Source organism: Musa acuminata, chromosome BXJ2-6 (assembly GCF_036884655.1).
Source record: "Musa acuminata AAA Group cultivar baxijiao chromosome BXJ2-6, Cavendish_Baxijiao_AAA, whole genome shotgun sequence".
Taxonomy (NCBI): Eukaryota; Viridiplantae; Streptophyta; class Magnoliopsida; order Zingiberales; family Musaceae; genus Musa; species Musa acuminata.
In genome coordinates this window covers 4206487-4224769 of record NC_088343.1, presented here as the reverse complement: position 1 = coordinate 4224769, position 18283 = coordinate 4206487, and the positions used below count along the sequence as shown (strand labels likewise).

Genomic DNA, 18283 nt, shown 5'->3' with positions numbered 1-18283 from the left:
CTTTCAGGACAGCAGATAAAAAAGGTTTTCAGGAACTAATCAAAGCCCACAAGAACACTCTTGCCATCTCAATCCATACATACATGATCTACCTTTCAAGATAACATCTTCCACCTGCCCTCTCCATAGACATCTTATGAAACCATATAAACAATCCTTAGCCTACATGTTTCAAAAGCAACTAATTTGTGTATATCTGTAATTAAATTAGAGCAATGCAACAAAGCACCCAAGAAATTGATTATACCCAACAGCACATTAGCAAAGCTTCAGTTAAAGATACACCATAAAACTTGAGCTATTATGAGTTTATGACATGACAGTAACAACTTAAGCAGTAAGAAAAATGACAATAAATTTATGGTGCGGAGTCTCATTTTTCATCTGAGCTAATTTAAAAGAACCAAATAAAAGTGGCAAATGAAATCTAAGGTTGTGAGAGTACATCCCTAATTGCAGTCTTAAGGATCAAATGGTACATGTCATGCTTAATGGTTTGTATCTTTGACCAACCAGAATGTTGGTGGCCAATAAACCTTTGTATTGAGTTTACCCTTTGGCATAGTTTAATTTCCATTTTCTCTACAGCTTCTGTTTTATACCGATTTAAACTATGCTATAAATAATATCTTCACCATTTTAATCTTCCTATTTTACTCTATAAATAATATCTTCATCCATCTCCTCATCTAAGATATATAAAGCTTTTACTTAAATTGTTTTTTTTTCTATTCAACTTAATTATATTATCTTATTTATTTCTATAATCACTAAAATTATATTTTATTTATTCAGTTTTAATCCTACTTAATCTAAAACTTTTAGTTTCTAAGACTTACCTCTATAGGTTAAGCTTATAATTAATTCGACTAAAACTCTTATCAACTAAGACAACATCATATAAGTGACTAGTAAGTTCATCTATTATCAATATGAAAAGGTAGGGACTTAATACGGATCTTTCAAGTAATCGTATGCTAATTGTAAACCCACTACATACACTCTTTATAGTTTTAATACTAATAGCTACATTATCGTATATATCTTTAATAGCATTAATATAATTAGTAGGTATATTTTTTTTTTCTAAAATCCACTATAATAAATCTCCAAGAACCTTATGATTTTCTCTAGATTAATAAAATTTTTATAGTTCATGCATGAAAATTAAAGATTTTCCTATCCATTTACACTTTAAAAAACCATTTAAATTATTCTGGCTCCACTAGAAAGCCATGCATAAATTATGTTTAACTTAGGATCAACAATAAATGATGAAAAAAGTAAGATTACTTTATATCAAATTTTAAATGGCTATGATACGAAAAAATACAACTTAAAGCTATCTCAGGTTGACTTATAATGGATGATGAAACTGCACGACATGCAGGAGAAAGAGGATCCTCTAGTGAAACTTTAGGCACCCACATAGTTACGAGAGATCCACAAAATCTATATAAACTAAGGATTCTTCGTTATCAAATACCCGTATAAGTTAGGGATCTCGAAAATCCTCGTTAGGGTTTCAAAAATATAAACTCAAGAGAAGACAGCAAGACGTAACAACGAAACATATTGATTCAGACGAAGACGACGATTCAATAAACCAATCTGACCCCAAATTCTCACGAAATCGAACCGTTCAATTAACACCGAACGGTTCAGGAAATTAAGATCCGCTTTTAGCTTATAAACCGTCATCAGGGTACTTTCGCCTTCATCAGGCCTACTGTCCATCTGATCTCGGATCAACGATCAGGATACAACACAATACTTTGAGATATATATATATATATATATATATAATATAATATAATATAATAAAAATTACTTTTCGTACCCGTTGTCTGTTACCCGCGCATACCTTTAGATGTGGGGCCCTCTGTTCGACCAATCACAAGGCAGGCAGGAAGTCTTACTCGCTGAAATGGCTCAGAACAGAGCATTTATCAGAACAACGATTGAGACAGTAATAAAAGCTCATGCACGACGGTAACACGAAGCGCCTGCACCTCAAAATTATCATGGCAGCAGTAGCGCAAGAACAACACCCTTTGATATCTATCACCAATCGCCACTGCGCACTCCGAGGACCAAAACATGGAAGCAACAACGACTCCAGTGTGCCGTTCACCGGAATCTGCAGTGTGCCCTGCAGTTGCTCTGGCAGTCGTAGAAGCAGGGCCCGTCGCAGTGCATGGGGCAGAGAAGCTTCATTCCGCCGCACCGCCCCCGGCCGGAGCACCGGGCGTACTCCCCCACCCTGTACAAGCTCGAGCTGTAGTTGTGCCTTCGACTGCCGCTTAACGTGCCATCTCTTCCACCTCCCTGTCTCTGATTGTTCCCGCCTCCACCGCCGCCTCCGTTTCCTCTGCATCCCCACCAACACCCCCCGTTTCTGGTTCCGTTTCCTCCTCCTCCTCCGCCGCCGCCGCCCGATGTCCCACCGCCACCGCCACCGCCACCGCCTCCACCTCCTCCTCCGCCACCACCTCCTGCGCTGCCCCATCCCCATCCGTAACCCCACCCCCACCCCCAACTCCAACTGCTACCAGCACCGCTTCCTCCTCCACCGCCACCTCCACCACCATTTCTGCCGCTTCCTCCTCCCCCACCACTCCCACCATTACTCCCCCCTCCGCCGCCTCCGCCGCTACCATCAGTTTGCCATTGCCTGCGCGCGTACATCTTGGCAGGAGCTGTTGTGTCGAGCTGCGGCTGGTGCAATTCACCATGTGAGTCATTGCTGCTGGTTGTTGGCGATGGAAGATCAGCCGCGTAGCAAAGCATGACGGCGCAGGCCGCCACAGAGGCAAGGAACAGGGAACCCCGCCAAGGAGTTCCTCCTGATGACAACCTCATCGCGGTTGCCTCGATCTACTTGCTGGGTTCAGGAATCAGGACACCATTAACTCTTGGAGCGCCGCACCTTTATACTCGTACCGGCGGTGGAGACGGCAATGATGGTGACAGTTAAGCAAGAAGAGACGGACCAAGATTGCAGACTGCGACAAAGACACGGACAGAGAAATGGCTTGCGCTCTACTCTTCCCCACAGGCTGGGGGAAAGCTTTTGGTTGGCCAATGCCCGTCCAAATCCTTGGTTTCATGGTTCAGGGGGGGGGGGGGGGGGGGGAGGTGGATGGACCAATGCCTGAGATCATTTCATGAGAGTTGAAATGATTGCAGGATTAGGATGGAATGGGGAGTGCTTGCTCAATCTTTTCCTACAGTCTCTCACACAGTTCCCTCTGAATAGAAGCTTCCATTGTTGATCTTAATCCATAATCCCACTTGCTTCACTCATGGTGGAAGTTGGGATGACAGCTACCATCGCTGCAGTGAGCTATCAAGTTGGCCGGATGCTGCCCCAGTTGCATTGCACACATTGTACACTACAGTAAGTGCATCATCTATATCTGTTACTGCTTCATCTCAGGTTTTTAGAGCATTTCATAGAATGATTTCTTTGGAGACAATAGGCTGTTCTTCCTTTTAGATAGCAGAAACTATGGATCGTTTGATGTCAAAAGAATGGCTTAAATGAAGGCAGTGAGAGAGAGGCTGCATGGTAATACTCTTGCTGGCATTTCCAGTAACCTTCATGGAAGGATATTCTCCAATTCATCTGATGGCTATGCAGAGCTCCAATCGAGTTCAACTGATCAATAGAAATGCTGTTTTTACCATCAGAATTGTGAGACCTGAATTCTGCAGATGCTTATAATTAAAGATCCAAGAATTTCATGTCGTAATGACATCTGATAACCAGAAATAAGGATATTTGTAAGAAAAAAGAAATATTACTGTTCTTCATGGACAAGATGATGCAGATGACTGCAAGAACACATTTTGTTGGAGATTTAAATGAATGAAGATGGTTCCACCATGGGATTAATTCTATCCAAATCCTTATCTGAGTAACTGTGACTGGTTCTTGAGTTCTGTTTTGTACATGACTCTGTAACAGTGGCTTCATTGCTCATCCAGGAAGAGCATCCTTCATGTGCAGTTGACATACAAATGCAAGCATTTGGCAACATCTAGCTTCTTTTCAAAGAAAAGAAAAATGATATGCCTGATAATGATACAGAATGCAGTTCCTGAATGTTGTGCTCTGTAAGTCTTTCCAATCCTTGCCTACAAGTAGCTTCAGTAGGTCTACACCACTCAGTGCTATCAAATCATGAACCCTAGAATATCTACAATATTAAATGAGTATGGTGTTTGATTCATATCCAGTGGTCCTTGTCATCCATATTGAAGTTCAAATGCCTACTTATTTCACTTGTGATGTAACACTAGAAAATTAGCAAATGTTCAGGAAAAAGCAAAAAAGACACCATCGGGACAAGAGAAATATTTTTATTTCCTATTGGACAGGGACAGGAATTAGATCAACTTCTTTGACCCAAAAAAGGATGCAAATGAAAGATTGAAAGAAAGACTTTATAGATTGAGTCATTTTCCTAACAGTTTATGCTTTTAGGATAGTTATCCAACTAAAGTTATATCATATTATGAGAGCACTTTGAAGACATTCAACAAAGGATGCTAAGGTATTGACTACACATATAATTAAGCTATTTAATGCCTTGCCTTAGTTTATAACTAGCAAACCATCCATATCTTCTTGACCAAATTGCAAGCCCTGTGTTCTGATTCTCTTTTTCTGTAAACTTACTTCTTGCAGATGAACTTGAGGCCTTGATGAAAGAGCAAAACTCCAGAAAAAATGGCATGCAGAGAAAGGCAAACTGATATCCAAAAACAAGGACCAGATTCTTTTTTGTCTTTGCAGATGAATTCATTGAGTGTTGAATGGAGGAGGGACAGGTGAAAAGAGAAGCAGACAAAGGAAGTAGAGCATTATTGGGGAGACCATGCTCATAAAGAACACAGAACATGAAAGCCAAAACCAAAGGGTAATAACAGAAGCTATTTTTTATTACTATTAATTTTTTTTCCACCAATGAGGCTGCTCATGATGTTACAAAAAGTCAACGCTAGAAGGGAAAGAAAGGGTAAAAAGTCATCATCCTTTTGTGGTAAGTATTTATAAGTCAATCAAAGATCATTTCTCCTTAATATAAGACACTAGCATTTTGATCATCTCTCTTTATATTGTGGAAGACCTCATGTACTGCATACATGAAAAACTACTATAATCTTCAAGAAAATCCTCACTCGTATAAACCTTTTGGGCCTTCATATTCCAATCTAAAACTTAATCCTCTCGAAAGAAACCCTTCTGCATCCTCAGATAGAGAATTCTTAGTATATGTTTTCCTGTTATCTTGAATATAGCATATTTTCTCATAATTAGTGATGCACGTACGTATCATTAGCATTCCTTCTTCCCAATCCAGCTAACTACTGAACAAATCATCACACATGAGTTGTGTTAAGTCCTAAGTATCTGTGTCCAAACAAGCATGCAGCAGGAGTTCATGGACAGAAGAATGCAGGAAAAGCTGATCGAAGAACATGTAGAAACCAGATTCAGATTCGAATTCATGCTTTCTTAGTTTGGTGAACAAGTTTATTTGGTGTTGCTGATGAATGCCTCATTGTTCTATGCCTTGTACCTTCATCTAGCTAGAGGTCTTCTTTCAGTTGATTTCTAGTGTGACTGCAACTTCATGATTAATCTCACATTATTCTCTGTGGGTTTAGCTCGACAGAATGCAGCTTAGCGGACAATTAATGCCTCTGCCTGCTGGAGCTTCCTTCATTAAAGTATGCAGCTTAGCTTATGCATGCATATTTATATGCTTACACACGCCAAAGTAGATCAAGGATTAACCATTGCTATCCACATACAAAGCATCCATCCAGTGAGATTAAACAACAGTTTAAGCATCAGATTAAAGTCATACCAACTAAAGAAATAGTGGTGGATGCAGTGGGTTAATTGGACCGAGGAGCACGACAAGAGCTGCCAGTGGAGCGCACATGGCCGCCTCCCACACCGCCGACGGCGATGCAGCGGCGCCGCCCGATAAAACTATTGATTGCCCAGCTTATTCCTATGCTTTCAGTCGATGGATTGATTGGAGTCTGCATAGAGATTGATGCTTTTTTGGATGCTCGAGTTTGTCAACCTTACAAACAATTGTTTTGCTTTGCCAACTACTCATCATCGAAGGAGAAGCAACGACATGAAGGGGTGCTGCGGAAGACTTCCCAAGTAAATGTTTATGGAGTTATAGATCGGAGACATTACTTATCAGGTGGGATTCTCTCGCACAAGCTTGCCTTTGGCAACACAGACGAGAAGAAGAAGAAGAAGAGGTGAGAGGGTTACAGTGAATGTTTACCTCAGCCATGCAAAGGTAGAGAGAGAGAGAGCTTCGGTACTTGTCCATCACTTATTAATCCCTATATGTTGTTCATGATGAATGGAATCTTGGTGGAACAAAGTTGATCACAACTCCATGTAATTGGCATCTCTCAACAGCTGCTAATTAACTAATGCATGTTGCTTTTTCTACATGCTTTGGAACCCATTAAGTATTAATGATTACTCTAAGCATCTGACCCACTTTTCTTTAGTTAAGCTATTTTAATTATATCTAGTGGAAGTTGAATCCCTAATCTGAATATGTCATATTTGAGGTTGATCTAATTAATCTAATGGTTAATTTCCCATTTTTGTGTGTTCAAAACATCAGATTTACCCTTTAGAGTATATACAAATAAAATAAAATTTCACAAACAATAAGAAGAGGTGATGAAGCTTAACCATCATTTTCTCCATCGTAAAGAGGCATTCAGTATTATTTTATATTATTTATATGAGTTAATTATATATTATCTCATATAATTAGTTATCTTTAGCATATCGATCTTTATACTTTTAAAAATTATTATTGAGATCCATATATTTTTTAAAGTGAAATATTTAACCTTATTTCTTCTTACGTCATCGACTCTATTACTACCGATAAAAATATGATAAGATTTACTACTAAACACTGACTCTATCTCACTTTAGTTTATTATTGAGCACGTTGCGATATTTTCATTAACGGAGTCGACAACGTGTGAAAAGAAATGAGATTAAATATATTTTTTTTTGTAAGTATAGAGATTCTAATATAACTTTTGAAAAATGTAAAGATCGATATAGATAACTAATTATTAGAGATGATATGAAATTAATCATATTTATATTTAGTGTTAGTAAGTATAAGTCTTTTGTTGTATACATAAGAAATAATAAGATGTTGCTGTAGATAATTACTTGGGACCAAATTAACATTAGTTGAAGCTAAAACTGAGATCTCATCACCAACTTAATATATGTTATTAGGTAGATAATATTGAATTATGCATGTTTACCTGAATTAGAGGGTCAAACACCTGAAGCTGTAATTGATGGTTTAATGACAGTGAAAACAAAGTAGGAGCTGAATGGATCAACATATTCCATGTTTCATGATATCTTTACATGATATATGTATTATAATGACATCTCCAAAGTCCATACTATGAACAGTTGTGTGCAATATAATACAAAGGCTGCACTAATAGAAAGCCATTCGGGCTGCTTCCAATCCATGTTATTATAGTAAATGGTCTCTATCTATCTCTCGTGTATCTTCCTGAATGCCCGCCGATCCAACTTGTTGCTTTTGGTATATTTATTCTGATGCATCTCTTCTCATCATCATCATCATCATCATCATCATCTTGTTTCTCTTCTCTCTCTCTCTCTCTCACAGAGATGTATGGGCATGCAATGGGTTCTTGGAAAGAGAGGGTTTTGAGCTGAGATGGGTGAAAGGTGGAGAAGGACTCGGCTATCAGGTTAGTTGTTCTGATCGAAGGAGATGAATTAAAGAGCGCTCTTTGGGGTTCTCAAGCTTCTTATGGTTTGGATTTTGATCTCATTTGCTTCCTTCTGTTGCTGTGGAGGAGAAGAGAGACTGCTCATAAGAAGTTGGCTCAAAGGAGGGTCTGATTTGGTTATATAGAAGACAAGAGAAGAGGGGAGGAGAAGCTGGCGAACAAGTGGTGGGAGAGAGTGGATGCGGTGGAGATGGCAGGAAAGGAGTCTGGTGGCAGCAGAGACGACTCTTCTCTCTACCTCCACCACCTCCTTGGCCCGCCAGCGCCCCCGACGCACGTCCCGCCCGAAGAGTCCAAGCTGCCTCAGAAGGAAAGCCCGAATCCCGCGGACCATGGCGATGGCAGCGGTGAACGACCTACTACCTCTGCTGCCGCCGCTGGAGGTCCCGTCCGCCGCCCCCGCGGCCGGCCCCTTGGTTCCAAGAACAAGCCGAAGCCGCCTATTATAGTCACGTGCGACAGCCCCAACGCCCTCCATTCCCACGTGCTCGAGGTCGCGGCCGGCACCGACGTGGTCGAGTGCGTCAACGAGTACGCCCGGCGCCGCGGCCGGGGTGTGTCCGTCCTCAGCGGCGGCGGAGCTGTCGTCAACGTCGCCCTCCGCCAGCCTGGAGCCTCGGCGCCGGGGGGCGTGGTGGCCACCCTCAGGGGTAGGTTCGAGATCCTCTCGCTGACCGGGACCGTCCTCCCGCCTCCCGCGCCGCTCGGTGCGACCGGCCTAACCGTGTTTCTGGCCGGAGGGCAGGGGCAGGTGATCGGAGGAAGCGTGGTTGGGCCGCTGGTGGCGGCGGGGCCGGTGGTGCTGATGACGGCGTCGTTCTCCAATGCCATGTACGAGCATCTGCCGTTGGAAGGCGAGGAGGAACCGACAGAGGCAACAGCAGCGGAGGGGCAGCAACCCGGCGGTTTGCAGTCCTCAGCTGTTACTAGCAGTGGCCATGAAGGTGGTGACGGAGGAGTTGGCGCCGTCGGCCTTCCGTTCTACAGTTTGGGTGCAAGCACGGGGAATTACCAGCACCCAGGTGATGCTTTTGGATGGGCTACCGGTAGTAATCTTCGGCCACCATTTTGATTCAGACACAAGTTCATTACTACCACTAAGTGATGTTCAACATACACTGCCACCGAAGAAGAAGAAGAAGAAGAATTCATAGGTTTCATGCTGTTTGCTTTGGAGTACTGCCAGATGTTAAGCTTCAGTTGCACCACTTCACCAGCTTCAGCGGCATCAATGGAGGCATGCTAGCTGATGAGGTTTGTATGAACAATGAGTAGGATCTGATCTGAGTAGTTAGAATCACTCCATTAACTTGGGTTTGCTGTGAAGCGGAAAGAATGGGAAGTAGGAAAGGAAGAGATGTCAGCAGGAAGTCATATATGTCTCCTCTCTTTCGCCTTATTTTCCTTTTGATGTGACGCTTCCTTAGCTATGTTGTAGAAATTGTTCTAAATCATGAACTCACCAATTGATGGACTTCTGGTGCTCATATCTCTTGTGTGGGTTGTATGAGTCAACATTCTCAGCTGAGCCTTCCGCAGAAACCCTAGCTGTGGGAAGAAGAAAGTGCAGACTTGACCTACTGTGAGACTGTGCAAGGAAAAGAACTGAAGGTGCAGTTAATTTGCTGAGCATGATGGCTGGCAAACTGACCATATGATATTGACAACGATGCTCATAGATTCTCAAATCTGATTTCATCTTCTTCTAAGTACGTTTGCAGAAGAAGATCTCTGCCTCCCACTTCCCATGAGCATCCAAACCATGATGATCTTTGTAGCTCTGCAAACTATTCCCTTTCACTGACATGGTCATCCTCTCTCTCTCGCTTTATTGTGTGCATAAAGAATTATAATTTTATGTGTTAAGAATATTTAATTTTTTGTTTATAATTTCTAATAAAATCTTTTGAAATCTCTTTTACATCTTTTTCATTTTTTTTAAATTTTTTCTATCGACTCCACATACGCACATATGTATGTATGTATGTGTGTATATATATAATGTTGTCACAAAGCTAACAATTTAAATATCACATTGTATACACGTCCATTTATTTCATCCTTTGGAACCAATATACAGAAAAAGAAAAGCTTTCAGATTCTTGATCCAAACGAGGCCATCTTACAGGCAGTATAAGGTTAATTTTCTACTATGTCAATGAAAATTCTTATTCTGTGTTACCTGTTCTAGCCAACTTCCTGACTATTGTGTATCCACCCATGGATGCATACAAATCTATGTTCTGAAATTTAAGGGACTATCGAACTCAATTGTTATATATCTACTTCCGCATGCAACCTTTCTGATCCATCTGACCTGTGAGTAGAACTTGGAAGTGCAGTCAATACAACTATTCATTAACTGAATGGAGGCATCGCTGGAACAATCTACAAAGCTGTTCTGCTATGAAAAAGATTCATAGAAGTTTCAGTTGAACCATAGCCAAAACTTTCCTCACAAGCTGTACCAGCGAGTAACAGGTTCAATCCAAGTCCAAATCATGGCTTTCAGCAAGACCAGTTACAATTTTGATGAAGTTGTGAAACAAAAGAAATTGTTAACTCGGTGCGGGCAAGAAAGAGCCATTTACATGAAGAACCTTTGACAGAACAATCTTTTGACAGGCGAAAGTTCGATATAAATAACAGAAGCAAACTTGCGCCGAATATTTAGCCATGGAAGTAGCGCAAGATTTTGGTGTGATCCATCACAGTAAGGTGCATTCCAGGATCGAACATGATTTCTGACAAAGGATGCAAGGGTTTCTCCATCACCTCGATGCAGCTCTGGCACTCATTGAAGAATGATAGTTGGTGCTTCTCTGCTTGCGATAGGAAGAATAGACATCATCGTACTGGCTCACCTCATTGGGGTCTGCAGTGGCTCCGAGTCCCAACCTTCCTGAGCCACCCGATCCTGCTTTTCGATCAACGCTACCATCAGCATACGCTCCAGTTTCTGCATCCATCTTCAAGTTCGGTGGAGGAATGCATGCCCCTCCCTTTCGAGCGGGAGGCTCCATCCCACATTCATCGTATTCATCATCTGATGCAGACTGTCTAATTGGCCCTTCTGATGGGTTGATCTCTCCAATCTCTTTGAAGAACTTGGACACTTGATCGAGAACCTTTGAAGGGGACATGGTGGATGGGGCAATCACAGTGGGGATATCAAGAGTACTTAAAGGAGAGTAGGGAACACCACTACCGATCTGCGTCTTCCTCACCATGTCAGGGATGAGGCCAGGGGGGAACAAAGGATAAGGTGAAGGACCTTGATCCATTATGCTGGCTGCGGAATTGGGTTGCAGCTGAGGGAGAGATGTCGGCACAGTTGGTTGGACTGGAAGAGTGAGCGAGGATGGAGTCTGCTGTGTTACAGTAGGTGTGAACTGCAGAGCTGAAGTTGGAGGCAAATGTTTGTTGGTGACTTCTTGACTTTGGAAACTCAGATCAGAATTTTTATTGTCCGACCATTGTTGAGGTGTTAAGCCTACAACCAAAAGAGATAAAAATGGTGTAAAGTTCACACTGTCAATTAAAAAAATGCTAATAGCGAGGTAATATTTAATGCTTAAGTGGGTTAACCAAATTGTCAATAAAGGTGCTCTAATTTTTTATAATTCATGACACAAACTGATAGGCCGAGCACCAAACAACATGGGTAAAAGATAATAGCATAGCATGAGGACCAAGAAATAATCTTGCAGCATAAGACATGAAGAATGAAGATAAATGTTCCACAGGATTATTAGAATGATAGAAGTTTATTCAGAGATTCTGAAGTGCTTTTAGAAATAAGATGGATCATTTAATGTTCTATAAGCAACAGGAGTCGACTTGTGATCGAACATCTACATTCTGGGTAACAATGGCCATTGAATGATTGGAAGTTGGTATGATTCTGCTTCCAGAATAGGTTACTCATGTCCAAGGTTAATGTTCTATAAGCAAAGAATATCATGCAACCAATGGAGAAGATTGTAGTCATTCTCATGTATATTTCAATAATGAGTTCAAATTAGTGCATATCACAAAGGGTATAACTCGAATAAAAAACTGCAAAGGGGGTTTCTGCAGTCTAAAATAAGAAAATTTTGCGGAAGGTGGAAAAAGGAAGCAGTCAACTGGCGCAGAGCTCAATGCTTGTTAGTAAATTTAGCTCTACCAAAAGACTATTGCTAGCTTCTCAGAATGATTTTGTAAAGGAAAAAAACCATGACATATAGGCAGGTGGAACAACTGTGGATCACAAAGCCCTAGATAATCATGACTTATAGTTGTCAAGAAGTTTGAAGAACCTCAAGTTCGAAGAACCTTTTACAATACAGCACACCTAGAAGTTAAGGTACAAACAAATGGTACATTTCATATGAATGTTTGAGTGGTCCAACAAAAGTAAAAAAATAAAAGAATTGAAACTAACATGGAGCGGATGTTGTAGCATGCAGAATTCTGTTGCACATGGATAAGAGATAGCAAAACAGACCTGTGAGATTTGAGGAGTTTAATCCACCTACTGCTTCCATTTGTGCTGCTGATCGACATGGTAATCCACCAGTCATTTCTCTCTCAAGGCTAGTAACAGTATCCTGGTTATACACTTCCTTTGATGCCCAAAACTGTAATATCTTCTCCAAACGAGACTGGTTAGCATCTTTGTTATGAGGATTATTGTAAATTTTTGCAAGCATGGATCCCAACACAGGTCTAAATGCAAGTGCTTCATTATCCAGTTCTCGAGGACTGATTCGGTGTTGCAAGCTGCAACAAAAGGTAAATGCTAAATATAGATCAATCATCGGAATGAAGTATCTAAACAAGTGGCTTCTTACTCAGTTGAATGAGGGCTAATCAATGTCAGAAGAACAAGAAAACAATAATTAGTAAATTGAACAAAGGAAATATAGAGAAACTTGGTAAACAAATCTTGACAGTACAATATATCTTTGCAGAAATATCCTACATTAATTAAATACAGACAAGTATTTATAAATATATGCGTATTATAGTATATATTGGCAGAAATTATAATGCTCCAACTGGAGCTACCTAAAAACTGAGCCAATTAGGAAAAGGATCAACCTAGCTTAGATCCTTCAGAGGTGCAAGTAGACCAAATTAAGATATCGTCAGTCAATTGGTCACTAGTCAATCCCATTTTTACCAATGCAACAAATCACTACAAAATAAAATACTACCTAATGACTATCATATCGTGTAATTTGGAAATATTCCCACATTATAGAACTATGGGTAGGTTGACCCTTTTCCTAATAGGAGCCAGTTGCTCCTATAGGAGTGATATAGCTATCTCTCTCTCTCTCTATGTATGTATATGTATATTATATATGTATGTATATATGTATGTATGTATATGTATATACATATATATATATTGATGGGATAATCCTTTACTACTTAGATAGCTCATTATTTTCAATACTATGTCAGCTGTGATACCATTTATAACAACTTAAACCCATTGGATAATTGATTCATCAACTTATTGAGTCTAAACCACCACTAAAAATTCTTAAGCCCAAATTAACTGTAGCACATCCTTCGAGTACTTATTAGATAGACTCCATTCTTCTCCTAATTTTAATGTAGGATTAAACCAATGTCTGCAGTACCGAACTGTACCGCCCGTATCGGGCAGTACGTACCGGTCCGACAGGTTGCCGGTATGCGGACCGCTTGTTACCGGTCCGAGTGCATTGTAGCACTGTAGTAGAGCTACAGTACTCGGCACACCTGAGTATACCGCTCGGTACACCTGGGTGTACCGCTCGGTATACCGTACCGTACCGATACCAAGCTCAGGTCGAAACACCGGTACGGTACGGTATTACGAACCTTGGACTAAACTAGGGTTTGCAAACTTCTGTTGATGCATAATCACAATGTGGGTTTGCAGTTTGCTATAAAGATTTTATTTTATTTCACCCTTCTCTTCTTTCGTTGCCATTGTTGGAGTCTCAAAAAGTCATGGCTACAAATAACAACTTCTCACTTTTTAATAAATCTATGATTCAAAATTCGATCAATTTAATAATCATTATTTGTTATTCAAAATCTTATATGCAAACTTACAACTTATTATATGATCGAAGATATCAACTTCACTCTTGAAATAAATATTCTAAAGAAATCCTAGAATAGAATTCATGAATATATTTTAGTCTAAATATTTTATCAAGAACATAAATCATATGGAATAATTTTCTCAAATTCTATGATTCGTTGAATAACATCATGTGATATGAAAATCATCAAGAAGGAATAAAACTTACATTCTAACATGCTTTTTGTAATGCCCTCGATTTAGTCCCATATCGAAAGTGGATTAAGACTTATATTGACTTTTAGGAGTCTGATAGGTATACGATTGTTAATTTTAGCGTAAGCATTCTAGGGCAGTGGTTCAAGCTCAACAAAGCTCCCATGCCAATTATCCCATTAGATCAGGTTGTAACAATTAGGATTATAATTGATCTAACAAAAAGTGAAAGAAAGAGAGATTATTTTGCTGCAAATATGTTGTTTACTCCTTCAACGGAAGGAAGATCGACGAGTAGAGACGTAAAGGAAAGTGTAAAGAACTAGAAGGGAAGTAAAAAAGAAACTAAACAAGAAAAAGAAAACAAAAAATGAAAGCAAAAAGAAAGAGAAGGATAAAAAGAAATTTTGATCGAGATCAATTACATCATGCATATATGATAAATTGGACTTGATAATCTGCATGATAAATTACAACATGCATGTATGCATGATTCTAATCATACTCCTTATATAATTTAAGAAAATCAAAAGGATATTCTATAATTAAGGTAAGTACCATGTGATTTCGTTTACCCATACTCAAAGTTACTATATGTATTTTTAAAAAGAGTAAAACTATAAGATTTGAAAGGTTATTTGAAGTATTTATTGAATTGTATAATATTTTATTGTTCAAAAGTATTACAATTTTTTTGCATATATTAGTCTTAAAATGTTATATGATGCTACCAAGATTTGAAAAGATTTGTAAAGAACTATTGAAACCCTTAGATTCCTGTAAGTATTAAATATTTCAATTGTCGGTCATTATGATGATCTTAATGGGAACTAAACATTGATTTTCTAAAGAGGCTAAAAATTAATATTTCTTCGAAAAGTAATTTCTTTTAAGCCCTAGCACAGGGATAATATATCATGAGGATTGAAAATGACTATGGACTTTATTATGGGATACAACATGGCCATCATTGTCCTTGCTAATACGACAATTATTCTGTATATATTCTTTGTTATGTACACATTATTTTAAAAATTAAATATGTATCATTTTGAAAAACTATTTAAAGTATTTTCAAACTATTTAAAGTCTTATAGTTTATGGTTTGCAAGATACATAATGCTAAGTTTATGATTTACAAAGTATAAAACTAATGTTATGATTTCTGTATAACCAATACGAAAGATTTAGCAAGTGCTGAAGATAAATACAATTAATAAGTTTTAGCAAGAGATATATTTTATATATTAGTTTAACTCGTATGTGAGTTTTAATGTTTATTAAGACGTGGTTTGCTCATACTACCATTAAAGTTCTTCAAATGTCCATAAATATGCTCGAAAGAACAATTTAAGTATCTAAACTTGGATTTGATTCTAATCATAATGTTATTTGAATTTGGATATTGTGAAATTCCAAAGATGTAATTGCATTAATTGAATATGTTATTTGCTTATTGAATAATGTGAATTTATTGAATATGATATTATTCTAAGAATAATCCCTCCAAGTAATATAAGATGAAAATAATATTCCACTAATACCTTTAGTTCCTGTTTCATGCCATGCCAGGCATTAGACCAGAGAGGAAGGCCTAAAGAGAGAGCATACTTCTCCAATAGCCTACCTCATCCATCTAAAAGGTGACATAGAAAAGAGGAGAAAAAAAAGTGCTCATATTGTTCAGTGTTCTCCAAATGTAAAATAAAAATATGAAACATCAAATAGTGTATTTGGTTTCACAAGCAAAACCACTTACAACAAAAAATGAATACGGACTCCCATATCAGCAAATATGAAACCGAATGTTTGTTATACATCAAATAGAAATCAATTGAGGTGATCTTATATTCATACTCTAAAATTAATAACAAATCCGCCATATCCAAATGTCAAAAAAAAGAAGAAAGTGGAATGACTTTGAACCCTAAACAAGAACTGATCATTTTCTGCTAAAGATAATGTGACAAATAGATAAAAGAAAGAGATGTAGTACCTGTCAAAGAGAATGTCATTGACCAGAAAAATGATATGCATCTGCCTCTCAGAATCATCTAAAGCAAAAATTCTGTCTCTAAGTGACTCAGCTAGAGCTGGTGCAAAAGGTGACCTTTGCATAAACCACACTTTGGCCCCCTTTATTGATTCTTTGGTGCCAGTAAGATTGATAAGCACACTACTAAGCTCTGCAGCAACATCAGATGGAAGTGGTCCTGATAGCCCCTTGAATGACTTTGTTGACAGTTCATAATCAGGTCGAGGTTGTCCCATGAAAGGTTGGGAGTGCAACTTCTGATGCTGATCATAAAAGGGTGGATAAGAAGGTTGATGCAACTGTGGTGCTCCGAACACAGAACCCGTTGGACCAGCTGGCGTGCTTATGAGAGTAGGATTTACGGCAGATGGATTTAACATTGGATTATGAGATGAAGGAATCATAGGCATTGAAGAGGAGTGGAAAGAATGGTGGGAGGGTGCACCAGGTGGTCGTGTGTATAGCCAGCATTTATATCTATAGTAATTATGTCCTTCGCCGCCAAAAAGGAAACTGTAATCAGGATTGTCACGCTGTTTCTCACAGACCATAGATTCAAATTCAGAGCCATTCTTGGCAACATATTCCACCAACATATCAATCCGCTGTTGAAGCTCAGGATCTGAAGGTGGAGCAACTGGTGGAGCTGACTCGTATGGATGTGTGTAAGCCGCTTGTGCCATGATATGAAGGGGTAAATTATGAGGTTCTAAGGCAGCTAAGGCCTGCTGTTGTTGTTGAAGATTAAGAGGAAGATGATGAGGAAAAATCTGCTGCTGTGGGGGAAAGTGGTGATGATAGGCAGGAAATGGTTGAGAGGGATGAGGAGGCAGGAATGGTGTACCATGTACTTGATGAGGAAATTGTTGAGGTTGTGGATGAAATCCAAACTGTTGTTGTGGTTGCATGCTTGCCTGCTGCTGTTGTTGCTGAGCAAAGGCCATGGCTGTTAAGTACTCCTGAGCTTGCCGATCCATCACTGTAAGAAGTGTACAATGTTTCCTCCTTTTCCTAAAACAGATCTGAAAGCACCAACAAATAATACTAATTAGCCAAGAAAAAAAAGGAAAGCCTCCAGCAGCAGCAAGGTCAACAGAATGTGATTATTAAACAGCCAAGAACATATTTAAACACATTAATTGCCCCATTCATGGGCTAGTAAAATATATTACAACTAGCTTTATAATTCAAACACATTAACCTGATAATATTTCTTATCAGAAACCGAGTGATAACATTTACGTCTCACAAAATATGTACCGGTTATGTGATGGGCTACAGGTAAAGATAGCATGCCTTAAGTAACATGTTACAAGAACAAGAAAGAAAAACTTCGCATAGAATATACGGCTTTCGTCTCCCGATGATCCAAATACGAGAACGCATTCCATTCTGTTAAAAAACGTGAAAAAAAAAACTTGATGAAAAATAAAAATCCAAGCAAAAAATTGTTCTTTGTCGAAAGCTCAAAAAGATCTTATTTTGGGGCTGTTGAGTCAAGGAAAACATAGAAATAAAAAAAAATAAACCTAACAACTGAAGAAATTTCTCTTTTGATGATCCAGGAAGCACGAAAGGGCGATAACATATCACAGAATCAGAAATAACAAACACGAACTCGAAACCCTAGAAGTAAAACGACAAACCTAGTGAAATCGGACGACTTTACCATCTTGGTGTTCAAATCAAGGCAAGGAAAAACCAATTTGACCAAGATTAACAAAGTTAACCCCGTAGTCCTCTAAAACAAGGATACAAGAACGACGAGAAAGGCGAGAAAGATAGAGCAAACAAGAAAGAAAGAAGAGAGGGCGAGATGGGTAGGTATTACCACCCGACCAAGCGAGAAGAAGATGAGGCCGAGCTCTACTGATGGCTGCGGTGGCCCTCAGACGGGATTGGCGGCGTTGGGTAGCGGCGGAGAGAGGTGTCGTCGAGTGTCCAAAGGCGGGGCATGATAACAACTCGAACTTCGTCCGAGTCAGGACTCGGTTTAACATCAACTCATCCATCTGTGCGTTCCTCGATCAGTCCGGTCGAATTAAGTCACCTCCGGCCCAATTTAATCCGGTCCGGTCCATTTCCGACCAAGTCCGGTTTACCACCGACCC

At 39.4% G+C, this 18283-nt stretch overlaps 3 protein-coding genes across 5 annotated transcripts; 1 reads left to right on the top strand and 2 right to left on the bottom strand.

Moving 5' to 3' along the window:
* Positions 1 to 2130: 2130 nt before the first annotated feature.
* Positions 2131 to 2862, bottom strand: LOC135613601 (glycine-rich protein 23-like). Its single transcript, XM_065110628.1, has one exon. The coding sequence runs from the start codon at positions 2860 to 2862 to the stop codon at positions 2131 to 2133; it is 732 nt and encodes a 243-aa protein (XP_064966700.1).
* Positions 2863 to 7610: 4748 nt separating this feature from the next.
* LOC135613415 (AT-hook motif nuclear-localized protein 25-like) lies at positions 7611 to 9328 on the top strand. The gene is made up of 2 exons (XM_065110445.1): positions 7611 to 7812; positions 7927 to 9328. Exon 2 carries the CDS (start codon positions 8045 to 8047, stop codon positions 8924 to 8926), a length of 882 nt encoding a protein of 293 aa, XP_064966517.1. The 5' UTR covers positions 7611 to 7812; positions 7927 to 8044; the 3' UTR covers positions 8927 to 9328.
* A 1001-nt stretch (positions 9329 to 10329) lies between these two features.
* Positions 10330 to 18165, bottom strand: LOC135581458 (uncharacterized). Of its 3 annotated transcripts, none has more exons than XM_065111517.1 (4): positions 18007 to 18165; positions 16134 to 17194; positions 12344 to 12618; positions 10330 to 11347 (listed from the first exon to the last, which is right to left on the bottom strand). In XM_065111517.1, exons 2-4 carry the CDS (start codon positions 17147 to 17149, stop codon positions 10626 to 10628), a joined length of 2013 nt encoding a protein of 670 aa, XP_064967589.1. In that variant the 5' UTR covers positions 17150 to 17194; positions 18007 to 18165; the 3' UTR covers positions 10330 to 10625. The 3 variants fall into 3 exon arrangements, with proteins under 3 accessions (XP_064967589.1, XP_064967588.1, XP_064967590.1); XM_065111516.1 differs by having other exon boundaries at positions 18004 to 18162; XM_065111518.1 differs by lacking the exon at positions 18007 to 18165 and adding an exon at positions 17819 to 17954.
* Between the last annotated feature and the right edge of the window lie 118 nt (positions 18166 to 18283).

What these genes read in the sequence shown, in the direction of transcription:
- LOC135613415 (XM_065110445.1), top strand. Translation starts at nt 8,045, where the DNA reads ATGGCAGGAAAGGAGTCTGGTGGCAGCAGAGACGACTCTTCTCTCTAC.
- LOC135581458 (XM_065111517.1), bottom strand. Translation starts at nt 17,149, where the DNA reads ATGGATCGGCAAGCTCAGGAGTACTTAACAGCCATGGCCTTTGCTCAG. An exon ending in AATGACATTCTCTTTGACAG is followed by an intron (nt 12,619 to 16,133) that starts GTACTACATCTC and finishes CTTTTGTTGCAG; the next exon opens with CTTGCAACACCGAATCAGTC. An exon ending in AAACTCCTCAAATCTCACAG is followed by an intron (nt 11,348 to 12,343) that starts GTCTGTTTTGCT and finishes TTTTGGTTGTAG; the next exon opens with GCTTAACACCTCAACAATGG.
- LOC135613601 (XM_065110628.1), bottom strand. Translation starts at nt 2,862, where the DNA reads ATGAGGTTGTCATCAGGAGGAACTCCTTGGCGGGGTTCCCTGTTCCTT.